This window comes from Eptatretus burgeri, chromosome 2 (genome assembly GCF_056783735.1).
Source record: "Eptatretus burgeri isolate ZD-2024b chromosome 2, Ebu_testis_v1, whole genome shotgun sequence".
Classification (NCBI taxonomy): domain Eukaryota; kingdom Metazoa; phylum Chordata; class Myxini; order Myxiniformes; family Myxinidae; genus Eptatretus; species Eptatretus burgeri.
Window position 1 is genome coordinate 123,237,377 of NC_140962.1, and position 15,000 is coordinate 123,252,376.

The window sequence follows — 15,000 nt, forward strand, 5'->3', positions numbered from 1 at the left end:
TAGTCATTAAGTTGAAGGAATTCTTCAGATCTCTATAAAATCAATTGTATATTTTGGTGAGGCATCTCTTGGCAAACTTTTTATTCTCTCTGGCTTACTCTTACCCTCTCTCTCACTTTCTCACTCACTCATTCAATTTAGGCTATGGACCCACCTTTTGGAGGGGCTCAGGTATTGAAGGATCAAAAGTTCATTGATTCTGTAACAATGACCTGGATGTCCATTAGATCAGGCATGCAGCCAGTAAGCTGCAGGAATGCTTCAGATTGTTTATGTCCCCTAGTTTTTTTGTTATTGTTGTACGACAATGATTATCTTGTCGTTTTTGTATTATGTTCCTGCACTGGACCACGTGATCTATGTCAGGCTGTAGATGCCTGACATCAGTTGGGTGTCGTCATGGTATAGCTGAGTGTGTTAATTGAACATAGATATGGTGAACATGAGAGAACCCTGAATTGATCTGGGTAATTGCCACAGTGTAGAGTTTTGGAAAATAGAATGTGAAACAAATTGCCATCTATAAAATTAAATGTGTATAAATGAAATGCAACACATTCATTGGTGTTGCATATTTTTGGATAGAAATAAATGAGTCGTACCTTTTCTTTTTTTAATGCTATACAAGTATCAAGTAGAAATCTTTTTTTACATCTTCAGTTGCTTCTACATGTTATAGTATTTCATGAAGCATGGAGACTTTGATGAAACTTCAACATTATTTGCATAAATATTATGAGACGGTGGATATATCAACATATGCCTGGTATTGGCTTAATGGTTAGGGTGGTGGGCTTGGGATCTTAGGATCCTTAGTTCAAATCCCACTCGACTGTTGAATTAATATCAGGTGGGGTTGACTGTCATCCTTCCGAGGTCGGCAAAATGAGCGCCAGCTTGATGGTATACTGTATCGGATTGGCGACCTGTCCAGGATTATGTCCAATAGCCAAGGAGACTGCTGAGGCAGCATCAACACTCTGCACAGAGTATGGTCCTAATGAATGGATGGATATATCAACACAGTATATCGTATTTGAACCCGAGTTTGCAGCATGATGAATGAATGTATTCAGATGGGAGCACCAACCTGCCAACCCTAATTTATTTGCAGGTATGAAGTCTTTTTGAGAAACCTTGCTGAGAACATAAGTCCAAGCCACACAGAGTTCCACAACCTCTCTGGTAATACTGATGCAAACTTGTCTTTCATGAACCTTACTTTTATACTTTTGATTTGATAAATGAGGAGGCAACACAGGTGCAGAACAATCCTGTGACGAACTCTCCTTTTGCCTGATGTACAGGTGCAGAACAGGCAGTGACAGAGACATGCCACCAGCTCAGGATGTTCAAAGCAAGCCAGAGGAATCTGGAGCATCTGCAGAGGATACAAAGTATGCTGAAGAGTCGCCGTTTTAACATCATGCACCAAGGTTTGACAGTTATGTTGGTCTCATGATTTAGAAGAGTTCTTCTCTTGAAATTGTATTTTACAATTGCTTATGTACCAAAGTTCATGTCATACCTTAGGAGTTTATTTTTGTGAGCAGTAATTTGTTTTCTGTATATTTTTGGCTCTTTTTGCAAGCCCATTTATCTCTGGCAATCTGTCCCCAGTGCTTTCTTTTCTTCTCTCCGATCAAGTTGTTTTAAATGACTTTCCACAGGACATAATTGCTGTTTTCAGTTTGCTCAAATGGCTTCATGAAGGATGATGTGTGTTTTATTTCCTTGGTGATTAATTGGTGTGTCTGCTAAAGTTTACTTGATTATTTTTATAGTACATTATTACCGACAGTTTCTTTCCCTCATTTGATCCCCAACCTTTTGGATGGTGTCATGTTGACTTTAGCAGAAAACAAATGAGAAGTTTGCACTTGAGTGTACATTCTTGCAAAGAACTGTACCCAACAAGGTTAAATTGTAGGTCCTGCCATACTCACCATAAAAGGGTACCGAGACCATTTAAACTTATGCAGACCATCCTCTCATTATTACAATAATAGTTGCCTTTCCTTTAAAATGGAAATGTTATGTTGGGTGGGTTGCCAACAATAATCTTAGTGAAAGACACCATGAGTAGTATAGAAATGACAGTTCTGGACAACTTTACCTTTTGACTGCTAATATCAAACCACTTAACCTTTTAACCCCTAACACCAAACTCTTTGATATTTTTACCCCTAATATTGACCTACTTTACATTTTACAATCTAATATCGAACCACTTGACATTTTGACTCCCCCTTACCTTCATAACTGCATAATCGTATTACCTTCATAACTACTTATTCAAACAATTATGAAGACTTCATCAAACAAAGGCTACATAGCCAAATAGTCTTTAAGACGTCTTAAGTATACCCGAACATGTAAAAGAAAACTCAAAATTGTATTTTAAAGACAAATTAATTCCGAAGTTTTAATGCCTAATTTTGTTATCTGGAATTCGTTGACATAAAACGAGCCAAAAATGTTTTGACCCAAAATCATATAACTTACAAGTCCCAGGGAACTGTGTTTATAATATCAGCTGTTAATAAAAGCTTACTGGTTCATCAACCTTGTTTTCGATCGACTCCATAGCTTGGGGTTTCCACCTTCATCTAATTTGAGTTTGTTCCAGGTTCACAGAAAGAATATTCAGGGAGATGTAATTCTCCAGAAATCCCAGTTGCTGTAAATGTACTTCTTGATAGAAACTGTGGGACATCACCACCTGCTTTACCTTTAGCATCTCCTTTACAGATAAATTAATACCTTTTATTTAATATAAAAATCTGACCATAAATATTAGACCTACATCCTTTCTTTGCTTTACCACCCTTTCAACATATTCCTCATTCAACTTTAGTTATACTTAAGTTTTTTATTTTTTTTAATTCTGTGCTTAAAGCTCTCATTACCTTCGCAAACTTTGTTGCGAAGGTTATGTTTTGATCGCTGTGTATTTATTTATTTATTTATTTATTTATTTGTGAATATGTGTGTTTGTTTGTTTGTTTGTTTGTTTGTTTGTTATTCGCATAACTCCAAAAGTATTGAACTGAATCGCAGAAAATTTGGTGGGATGATTGGTTATTATCCGAGGACCATTTGATTAGATTTTGGGAGCGATCGGGTCAAATGTCAAGGTCAAGGTCATGAAAAGGTCAAAATCGTCTTTTTCCCATAGCGCGGTCAATTTGTATCCAATTTGCATGCAACTAATGCCAAAATGTTCAGAATTCAATGCCCCATCTTGTGATATGTGACATGACGCAATGACGTAATAACCCTTATTAGCGGTTGGGAGTCAAAGGTCAAGGGGGGTCACGACATTGCAAAATGTGCGGTTTTAGTCATAACACGGTCAATTCTTGTCCGATTTGCATGAAACCAACACCAAAATGTTGACTTTCTGTTCCCCACACTCTAATACCAATTACAAAATTAAGAGTACAAAGGTCAAGGTCGAGGTCATGAAAAGGTCAAAATCGTCATTTCGCCATAGTGCGGTCGATTTTTATCCAATTTGCATGCAACCAATGCCAAAATGTTGTAAATTCAATGCCCAATCTTGTGATATATGATATGACACAGGACATTTAATGTTTTTAAGCCATCATGACACATATGAGATGGCAGATGTGGTATGGGATTAAATACCCTCACAATCAACGGTTTCTGGGGGGGGTGGGGGGGAGGGGGCAAAATGTAGCGTTGGCGAAGGTATGTGCTCTACTGAGTGCCCATTCTAGTTGTATTTGTTATATTTTTGATCCTTGAAAACTCTTACGCCAATTGCTTCAACTTTACTTTGATTTCCTCTTCATTTAATATTGTATCAACTTTCTCTTTAACTTCTTACTCAACCTTCTCTTCATCATTACCTTGTTACTCCTCACTTTCCCTATTAATCCTGGAGCCTCCATTGATTTCACCCCACAGGATATCAAACCTGTGTTCATCTGGATTTTTCGACAACTCCACATCTGCAATTACTTCTTCTTTTTTTTCATAATGTAGAACCAATAAGATGTGTTTCAGATATCTAAAAAAGCTTTCTATTTCATCAACCCGAGAACCCTGTCATCTACAATAATAAATGTTAGTGTGTGTCCATGCGTCCGTCTGTCCGTCCATCTCCTCCATAACTCCAAAACCATGAAACCTAGCAGCCTCAAACTTTATATGCATACTGAGGGAACTCCATCCAAGCTGGTGCATGAATGAAAATTGGGTGTTTGGGTTCATTTAAACACCCCCTTTGAAGATAATTTAGGGGGTGATCATCACAAAAAAATTTAAAAAATAAGCCTTACCTAGATGGCAGCACACCATCTTGGTCAGCCCTCTGTCAGCTCGCAAGAGTCTCAAGCCGACATTTTTTTGGGGGGGGGGGGTTTGGTCAACAATACCTTGGCTTGGAACAGGCCACAACGATTTCTTAATGATAAAGTTTTTTGGTTTTTTAAATTCACTTTCCTCACTTATATCATCAAATACCTGATTGTCAGAGCTACAAATCGTTGGATACATTGCAATGCTTATAACCACCTGGAGACGCCAGCGTTCGTGGCTTTATTTCATTTCCGCACATGCCATAAGCTCTCGAGTCTCTTAAACTAAGCTGAATTTCAAAATTTAAGCTCTAGAACTGCACTTAGCAGCACTTACGACTGCTAAAAAAAGTGTTCATTTGCCCAATTTGGACGTTCTTTGGACGTTTCTGTGTGCATGGGTTTATTTGACCAATCAACGATGGGTAATCACTTGCCAAGCTCAGCCGTTCCATTGGAGTGCTTGCTTGAGTGCTGAAGCCACTTGGCGAGTGCTCACCAAGCTGCTTGGTTGTTCGTTTCAAAGCCACCAGAAGTAAGACCCATCACTTTGCTGATGGAAATACCAATCTTTATGTAATTGCTCCAAAAAAAAATGGAATAAAAATTAACTTTCACCCTTTAGAAGTTATTGAAAAAATGCGAATAAATTATTATTGAAACATCAGCTGCTTTTTCATATCCTTTTTCACCTGTGTTGTAAGTAGAGCGAACTGCTTTGTGATGCTTTAAAAGGCGGTGTATAATCAGCGTTTTTTGAATCTAATCAATATGAGAAACGCGATTGAATGAGACTTACTTCCAATTACATTGGGGGATTAATCTGCAAAGATTTCAGGATGCAAGGGGTAATTTTGTAACATGTCACACGGGAGAAAGATCTGGGGGTGGTAATAGATATGGGAGGTAAGCAGGCAGCATGGTGCCAGGCAGCTATAGGGAAAGCAAATTGGGTTTTCGGTTGTATTCGGATGGGGATTATTTATCAATCAAAAGAGGTGGTGTTTACAGTGTACAGGAATTTAGTGAGGGCCACATCTAGAATATTGTGTACAGTTCTGGTCACCACAACTCAGGAAGGACATTGATGCCATAGAGAGAGTTCAGCGCAGGGCTATGAGACTGATTCCGGCCTAGCTCGACTCATCTATGAGGAGCGGCTGAAGGAGACTGGGCTTTATTCACTAGAAAGGAGTTGGTTACGAGGAGATATGATGGAGATGTTTCAGATAATGAAAGGTGTCGATAAAATAAGTGCAAATGAATTATTCAACAGAGTAGACAGTGATAGGACCAGGGGCCATAGCTTGAGGGTAAAGAAGAGGAGAGTTAAGATGGTAGCAAGGTCGGGGACTTTTACGCAGAGTACAGTAGTTGATGCATGGAATGGCCTCCCTGGAAAGGTCGTGGCAGCAGAAAAAGTAGAAAAGTTGAAATTAGAATTGGATGGGTACCTGGAAGTTATTGAGATTGAGGAGTATGGGGATGTTGATTCGACGTTTTAGGTAGTTTGAGCATTGATGGGTGATTATGTGCAATGTGCATGCATACGGAGTGCTGTTGGTGCGGGTCTTGTCAAGGGGGGTTATGTGGTTGATTTTGTATGGTTTTCACCAAGCCCATGTCCCCACCCCTGAGACGAGGAAAAGAAAAGAAAAAACAATACAAAAAACTACAAATAAAAACAAACAAACAAACAAACAAACAAATTTATTTCATTAATTAAAAACATTTTTTGCATTTTCTTCCTTGGATCTTGTGGAGATGGGTTGGTGTGGTGTTCACGCAGGCATGATGGGCTGAATGACCTCCACCTATGTTAGATTTCCTTGTTTCCTTGTTACCTTATTATAAGTAATTAAGGTGGGAAGAGATTTTCTGCCTGGTTTTGTACAGAACACTGCGGTTAAAAAGAAAACATTGCTGTTTGGGCTTGCTTTATCACCCCAGTAATGTCCTGGTATGCTGCCGACCCTCCCCTCACACTTCTTTCCCTTGTCCTGATGCTGCCTTCATTCCTCTTATGCTACCTTCACTCACCCTCCCCTCACACTTCCTTACCTTGCCCTCACACTGCCTTCACATTCCCTCTCCTCAGGCTTCCTTCCCATTTCCTCTCCTCAGGCTTCCTTCTCATTCCCTCCCCTAATGTTGCCTTCCCATTCCACCCCGCCCCCCTTTCAGGCGTCCTTCCCATTCCCTCCCCTCAGGCGTCCTTCCCATTCCTTCCCCTAATGTTGCCTTCCCATTCTCTCCCCTCACACTGCCTTCCCATTCCCACCCCTCAGGTTTCCTTACCCTCATGCTGGCTTCTCATTCCCTCCCCTCACACTGCCTTCCAATTCCCTCCCCTCATACTGACTCCCCTTTCCCTTCATGCTAACAGCTCAGCTGTTGAATTAATACCAGGTGGGGTTAGCTCGACCTGTCATCCTTCCGAGGCCGGCAAAATGAGTGCCAGCTTGCTGGTATCCTGTGTCATACCCTTAATTGTACCCTAAATGACCAAGTGTATCCTAAATCATACCCTAAATTGTATTGCACCCAAAATTAACCAAGCTGCGGGCATTGTTTGGGAATGTCAAGATCTCTGACCTTGATTTTGCACATGATCCAGTCATCTTTGTGGAGAGACTCCAGATATCCTGTTGGGGGCCCTCGAGGTGCTGAATGAGGAGTCGGAGCCGCTGGGATTACGGGTTGCCTGGGTCAAAACTAAGATCCAGGCTTTCAATGACATCTTGGATGCTGATATCCTGTCTGTACTTGTTTGTGGTGAGGATGTTGAGGTCACGGAGAGATTCACTTACCTCGGCAGTGAAATTCTTGTCTCTGCTGGCTGTGAGCCAGAGGTCAACAGACGTCTGGGTCAGGACTGGGGAGTCATGGATTCACTGGATCATGGGGTGTGGGGCTGCCGGTACCTGTGCGGGAGGAATAAAGTCCAAGTATTCATATCCTTGGTGCTTCCAGTCTTGCTCTATGGATGTGAGACTTGGACTCTGACCAGGGATCTGAGATGGAGACTTCATTCCTTTGGTACCAGGTCTCTTCGGAGAATTATTGGCAATCACTGGTCGGACTTTGTGTCCAACGAGCGGTTGCTGAGGGAGACTCAAATGAGATTTGTTACCTGCATACTCAGTGAGCATCAGCTGTGGCTGTATGGACATGTGGCTCATTTTCCTGATGCTGATCCTGCTCATCAGATTCTCTCAGTGAGGGAGCCTCATGAGTGGAGGAGGCCAATGGGCCGACCACGTGCCTCGTGGTTGCAGCAGGTTGTTCAACATCTCGAGGTGATGGGGATGGCCAGACGGAGGCCACTGGAGTACCGGCCGAAAGTGGAAACAGCGACGTGCTGCTCCCGTGCATGCTTCCATACCTGCCTGCCCTGACCCAACTCGATCTTTTTGCCCAATGTCATAACCTTTCTCTACCTTTTGGTACAACTAACGTTTTCCATTGCTTTTTCATTTGGGCTCAATAAAAACGGTGCGCGAGAAACACCACAAGGCTCGTAATGGAAGGTAATAGTTCATGCACCGGATGCAAATGATGACTCATCTTAGCTCAACAACCATGATTGGTCAAAATGAAATCCTGCGAGAACGGAATCGGAACACAATTAGTTGCCCGTGATTGGTAGAAACCCATGACATTGGAGGGTTTCCCATCTGTATATACTGTTATGAGTATATACAGATCTGTATATACTTTCCCATCTGTATATACTGCTGTGGAAATTCGCTGAACACCATATAGGTCCTTAGTTAGTTATGCCGATAAGTCCGTGTTCAGTAAGATTTCCCCACCGTTGTTTAATGGGATTTATCCGTGTGGACAGGGCTGTGATTTTTGCGTTAGCCTTTATTCTTTGCTATCGTTATTTTGGACCGACCACCTCCACCACCAACATCACTCTCATCATCCGCTTCACAACAACCACAACCACACCTGCCTCTCAACAAACCACGCCATCCTCACTACTTCCCCAGCAACCGTCAACATCTCCGCACCACAAACATCGCCTCACCTTCGTCTCCGAAACGACGCCATCTTTACGCCAGCAGCGGCGTGATCTGATAAAATGGCATCGCTGCAGGTGGAGGCAAAGGTTCTCTTGCCGTGCAGCGCCGATGATTTCCACAACGTCTGCTTTCCATGCAGAGGTCAGAGGTCGGAGGCAAGGGTTCTCTCGCCGTGCAGCGCCGATGATTTCCACAACGTCCGCTTTCCGCGCAGAGGTCGGAGGTCAGAGGTGAAAGTGCAGAGATCAGATCTCGCCTCACCAGCCCTATAAATGGCCGCGCAGAGCGCCAGTTCAACCAGTCTGGAAGGGGTCTGGAAGAGAGTCGAGTCGATCCGAGGGAGAAGCGGTCGGGATCTGGAGCGGTGTGAGGAGCGGAGCTTGAGTCCAGTGGAAGTCCGGGTTTGCCGAGGAGACGGAGCGGGGAACACATCAGGCTGGCCGTGCCACGCATGACGGCGCGTTCGTATAGGACGTGAAGAGGTTGCCAGCCAGCAGCGAACAGTCCGAGGTGATCGGGCTTCGGGACAGTCCGAGCAGCGCGAGGGATGGACGGGCTCTTAAAGAGAGCATCAACTCAGAAAGAGCATAAGGCCCGTTCGTTTCTCTGAGGCGTTGCCGGCTGGGCCCGAATCACCGGGCCGTCAGACCTGGCCTGGGCCGGACCGCGGTTATGCTAGCTGCCGTGGGGAAGGAGTGTCGTGGGTCGCCCCAGCAAGGAAGGTAACCTGCACGGTCTCGTGGGACTCGTTCGATCTGCCAAGTCCCGCGCCATAAAGGCCTATGGGCCCAGCCTGACCCCCTTGTCTATGAGGGTGGTCTTTTCTTTGTTTCTTTGTGTGAATGATTTGGCGCCGAGTCCCGACAAGTAGAACTGTTAAGTGCCTGTGAATAATAACCATAGTCAGTTGTAGTGTTTTACCTTGCTCGTGTCTTGTCCCCTTCCCCCATTGATTGCATGGCTGTATATGTGCATCTGTGTAAAATAATAAATGTGCTTGTGTGAATGTTAACCCGTTCGTCGTGTCTTTTTTTCCCCCAAGTTGAACTGCGATCTTGCTTTCGGAATACTAGTTGGTTTTTGAATACCGATCATAGAATCGGGTCCGGCGAGGTCTGGCGATAATACCCGCTCATTTATCCCAGAACGGAACGAACCGCTTAAGCGGTTCGTGTCCAAACAGGCCTTTGCCGAGGTATGGGCCCTTGGTCGGTTACCCGCGCGAATACTTAGGTATATCGATATTTGGCGATTGACCCTGTCGCGCGCGGGTAGAATACGGACTGGGCCGTGGTGGGATTAATAACCCACCCGTGACTGGTTTCTGGCGTTGTTCCAGAAAGTCACGACTGGATTGTCCGTTCGGTGTGCGAGCGGCCGTTATTAGTTAGCACGGTCACTCGCACGCCGGGCGGGCTTCGGTTCGTAACAATACTAACATCAAGCCTATCTGCTCTGCCATCTCTTTTGGTGTGCCCCCTTCCACTGTTATTACCTCTTCCACCAGAGGTGACAGAGGTTATGTTTTCACCTCTGTCTGGCTGACTGTCTGTTTGTTACTTGCAAAGTAGAAGATTTTTAAAGTATATTAGTCAGTCGATTTTGTTATTCTGTCTGTCTCTGTCTGTCTGTCTGTCTGTCTGTCTGTCTGTCTGTCTGTCTGTTTATCACCTGAAGGTCACAATTTTAAGTCGATCTTCACGAAACTTCACCACATGGTGGAGTTTGTCAGAAGGATGAAGCCTTTTGTTTTTGAGGTCAAAAGGTCAACATAGGCCAGAGGTCAACAACTTAGATGAGATTTCTAAAATCCTCAATTTTCTTCCAATTGACTTGAAATTTGAAGAGGATTTCTATTTCAGGTCAATGAATTCAACCAGCCAATTTTTTTTTGAGGTCAACATAGGTCAAAGGTCAACACCGAAGGTTGTCTTACTAAAATCTTCAATTTTCATCCGATTGACTTGAAATTTGAAGAGGAGTTGCATATTTGGTCATTTAATTCAACCACCAATTATTTTTGAGGTCAAATTTGTTTTATGGATTTTTCAAGTATTGTGCTCTGCACGACGTCTTCTTCTTGTTTGTTCTTCTGTTTGTCACTTTGCAAAATCGAAGATTTTTCATTTTGGTCAATTGATTAATTTTTAAAGTGATTCTTCACCATTGAGAGATAGGGCCAAAAATGACATCGTACTGTTTAGCATCTTTCAAAAATGTATTGGGCACAATATGTTCTTGTGGATCATGCATTGCGCGGCATAGCAGAGATATGCACTCTACCGAGTGCCCTTCTAGTTTTTGTTGTTATTTTCTGGTCCTTTCTTAGTTCTAGCTCTTCAATGAGCTTTAACTTTATACACAAATGAAATTCCTCTACATCACCAATTGTAACATGACTTTACCTAAATTATTTCCACAAATATTGGGGCAGTACCTACAAACTTGAAATATTGGTATTTTTCATTTCCTCCCCTCCTCCCTCTCCTCTTTTCCTGTTAGTTCATTCCCTTGATGTCTGTCTCACTGTCAGTTCTACCTTTCTCTTCCATGAGCCTCACTCCTGTAAAGAAAAGAATAAAAAGAACCCTCACAACTTTGATGTGCATATTTCCCTGCATTACAAAGCAGCACATGCTTGATGTGCAGCGGGTGTTGAAACTCAATTACATTCAGGATGCCACAAGCTAAACATATGCCTGACCTTCATCATTGTAAATGGTGCCAGAGGTTTGCGATATTTCTGTCACTTTGGGCCTTCCTATGTTAACTGTGGGTAATGGTTTTGGGAAATGAATGCGACAGGTGATGCTCGTGTTGAAAAAAAGGACAGGAAGGCCAAAATTATTCATTTGAGGCCAGAAGAACCTTAAAATATGGAATGGCATGATATTACGTCCTATTTATTATTATATCTACCAACATTTAGTACAAAGTGTAATTGACATTCTTCGCTGTACTTGTTATAAAGGTGAGACAAAAACCCTTTGGAAATCGAATAAACGGTTGTAAATTAATAACCCAGTTCCATACTTATTGTGCGTGCATGTGCGCGTCCATCAAAGTGCGAAAACCAGCACTTGGAAGAGGAAAATGCAAGACATATAAATATCATATTCATTTGTAGGCCAGCAGTGTCATGATCTTTTGTGCAGAAAATTAAGGATCAATCAAAGAAGTAATAATGTTTTAGCTGCCCACCATTGAGTCTTACCTTGGACTTCTTATGTTTTAGCCATGAGCAGGGAATGTCACCTCCGGGTGTCTGTCAAGAACGGAAGCGTAATAAAGACGAATTTGATGTGTGACAGTAATACGTTTTTCAAGCCGTTGTGTCATGGTGCGATTAAAGCATTATTTTTTTTTAGTTGACCAAGCCCGTATCGTTTCAAAGTCTACGGTGCACTTGCTGATTGTTCTTGGTCTGAAGCTCAATGGGGAACATTGACAACATTAAGTAATGAGGTTTTCTTTAGGAGTCAAGAAGATCACTTCACAGAATTTCTCCTCTCATCTGTCGTTCCTGCATTTACATTTCGAGGAAAGCCATTTTTCCTTTGATCACAGGAGCTTTGAATTTTCTACATCAGGAGGGTTATGCTTTTCGCTTCGTATGGAATGGTTTCGCAAGAAGAGTTCAGCCTCAATTCTGAATTATTTCTAAAGAATCGCGTCCTAATATCTTTGCTTGTAAAATACATAAAAGGCATTTTATTACCAACCTCCACTCATAAATGCAAGGTCATGTGCTTTTTGAGTGCGACGAATGTAAGATTTTATTAATTCCAAAAATGTGAACGTAACTTTTTCACTTTTTCTTCTGCATACGAGATTTTGCTCGCCCCGAAGCCGTGGCCCACACCTTTCTGTAGCCGTGTGTGTGTTTTTTTGTTGCCGCTCCTGCACCACATGGCTTGCATCACACACTGAATGATGGCGTGACGGCCCGTCACAAAGGGCTGCTGCGCTCGGGGCATGCTGGCTGGCCACTCTCTGTGTCCCAGCACCCACCGCCAGAGCGCGCTTGACAGGAACCGTCACCTTTACTGGCTCAATGCACATATCCAACCTGACTCCCGCCATGTCGACCTCCACTTCCAAGCCCCATGAGACTGGGCACCGTACTTTATTTTCCCCGAAGCCAGCCTGCGCGAGTCGCGTTGTGACGACAGTGCAGTCTAATGGCTTCGCAACAGTCAACAGTCACACGGGCAGTGGCATCTTCACGTTTTAGAGAGAGCGATCGCTTATTGGCTTTGCAAAGGTTAGATCCTGAAATCTCGAGCAGTTTTCTTAGGCTTCGAAGGCTTAGCCTAGAAGTGTGCTGTGTTTGGAATTCTGCTTTTGTGGGCATTTTTCTTTGCTTCATAGTCTGTCAGGCCACTTCAAGCTGGACTTCAAAGGCAAAGATGGTTTGTTTGTCATTTTCCCCCAAGGCCTCACTGACACATGAGGGAAATTGTCTATATGCATCTGCACCTTGCTGTTGATGTCTTTTATCGAGTGTGATTTTTTTTTTTTTTTTTAAGCAGAAGAAACTTCCATTTGATTTGAAAAAAATTGCAAAACATCAGTCTCCTTCGTTTGAGCAATTGTCAATATAAAGAAACACCAGCAGGCTCAGGGTAAATGTCCATGCTTGACTGAATCCTACATATTGTATTTATGTGTGTACAAAATTGTAGTCGTTTAGACCCTCAGGAGGACAATAATCGAATAAGGAACACCACAGTCTCAACAGGAGACTTGGAAATTATTTATCCATTTCTTACACACCAAAGTTATCCTATTTCTAACCTTAAGTGTACATCAGAGGTTCTGATGTTGATTAGATACAAGTACATCTGAACATTACCGCTAAGCATGTGAACCTGGAAAATGAAATTCCAGAGAATTTTAATGAGAATGTATTGTGTTTGTGGTGACGGGGGAGGGTGGATGTTGATAGAAGGATGTGTGGAGGGGGTGGGGTGTCGAGGAGGTAGGTGAAAGGAAGGGGGAGGGGGGTTGGTGTAGGTATGAGAAAAAGAAAATAATTGTGTATCTAGAAAGTTCAATGTTTGTATGCCCTTAGAGGAAGAAGTTAAAATGGAATGATAAAGTAGGCTGAGAGACCATTTCAGACAAGGCTGCACCATGCTGTGTGGCCTTTCATTACAGGTTTTAGGTCTGCTATGTTTGGCTTGGTTGTCGATACATTGATTTTTCTTGCTTTCAGGAAAGCGAAAGGGACCCTCACAAAGACGTCTTAGAAGGGAAGGATGGAACGAGTGAGCAGGCAGACAATTTTCTCCGAAGGAGTCGCGCCGTGCCGTGCCGCAGGGGGGCTTTTCCGTTTTACGGACGAGTGAGGAGACCTCCTGAGGGTGCCCGCAGGCCCCGCCAGATAGGCTATTCCTTTGCGCCCCGTCGCTTTGCACACTACAATCTTTCCACCTCTTTCTAGCTGCTTACTTGTTTGCTCAGACCGGTCCCATTGGCAACAACTAGGCCTAGGTTGAGACCTTTAGGTTGTTTGGAGTCAATTAGTTGCTCTACTCTCCATCAATGATTATTGAATTTTGTCTGAAAAAAATGTCTTGTGGAAGATTGGCAGCAACAGTGGCAGGAGGGGGAGGACCGTGGTGAGGGTGAGGGTGGGGAGGGGTGAGGGAAGGAGGGAGTCACACTTGCTATGTATCTCACAAGGCCAGAGCTTTTGTGGCATTTTAGCAACTGTATTGATGGCTTGGGTCTTGTGAACGATTTTGGGGATGGGAAGCAGGAAGGATCTGCCAGTTGTTGAAGCGGGATGTTATTTTTAATGGTCTGCATATCGCCATAGGGAATAAAGCCAAGATCATTAGAGCATTCTTTCTTGGGTGGAAAACTTCCACAAACGATGTCCTTCGCTGCAGCTTTTCAGAAATGCAAGTCCCCCCCCCCAACCTCACCCCTTAGTCCCCCTCCCTCCTTGCTTTCCTCTGCAGGCTTAGTTGTTTATATTTATTATTATTATCATGATGTGAAAACTGGAAAGTATCCAAGCGTATGATGCGTTTTTGACATTGCGGGAGTCCCTACTAGTTGGACTTACATGATTTGTGTTTTCAAGTGAACATTGTTTTACGCACTGCAATGTGTTTCCAACCTATTTACTGCATTTTAAAATGTTCCTCTCTCCAGCATTTCGCAAACCCTTCGAGTACATTTGTTTTTTGATTGAAGTGTTGAAACTTCCATAATGAGAATGTCACTAACCTTATACACTCTCTCACAACTGTTAGAAAGAGCATTGCTTTACAATTATCTTCAGGATGTCACTCTGACAAGTGCTCATGCACATATTACAGGTTATACTGCCACGGATTCCTTACGTTACAGAAATTGTGTGTTTTAGTTCTTAGCTTTTCATTTGTATTGATTTCATTCATTTTCATTTTGTGTTGACCAAACCAGATCGAGTCTACATCCGGGAAGGCTGGCTCTTTGTCGCCCCTCGGAAGGGTGAAAATCTTAAGGAGAGATTGTTCTTCCTTTTCTCCGATATGCTGCTTATGTGTCGACAATGCCATCCTTTCCATCCGGTACATGAAGGCAAGCTGGAATGCCAAGCTGCTTTTCCACTGCTGAAGGGCAGTGTGACCAAAGTCTTTGGGGACACA

At 43.1% G+C, this 15,000-nt stretch overlaps 1 protein-coding gene across 6 annotated transcripts in view; it reads left to right on the forward strand.

Annotated features, from left to right (window-relative positions):
• Nucleotides 1-15,000, forward strand: part of ARHGEF39 (Rho guanine nucleotide exchange factor 39) — a 244,906-nt gene that overhangs the window by 154,612 nt on the left and 75,294 nt on the right. For all 6 annotated transcript variants that reach the window (XM_085871059.1, XM_085871060.1, XM_085871057.1 and 3 more), the window contains exons 6-8: nt 1,115-1,185; nt 1,308-1,436; nt 14,795-15,000. The exon at nt 14,795-15,000 is cut by the window's right edge and continues 24 nt beyond it. In XM_085871059.1, the coding sequence (XP_085727185.1) occupies nt 1,115-1,185; nt 1,308-1,436; nt 14,795-15,000 (406 nt within the window). The remainder of the gene's footprint in view (nt 1-1,114; nt 1,186-1,307; nt 1,437-14,794) is intronic.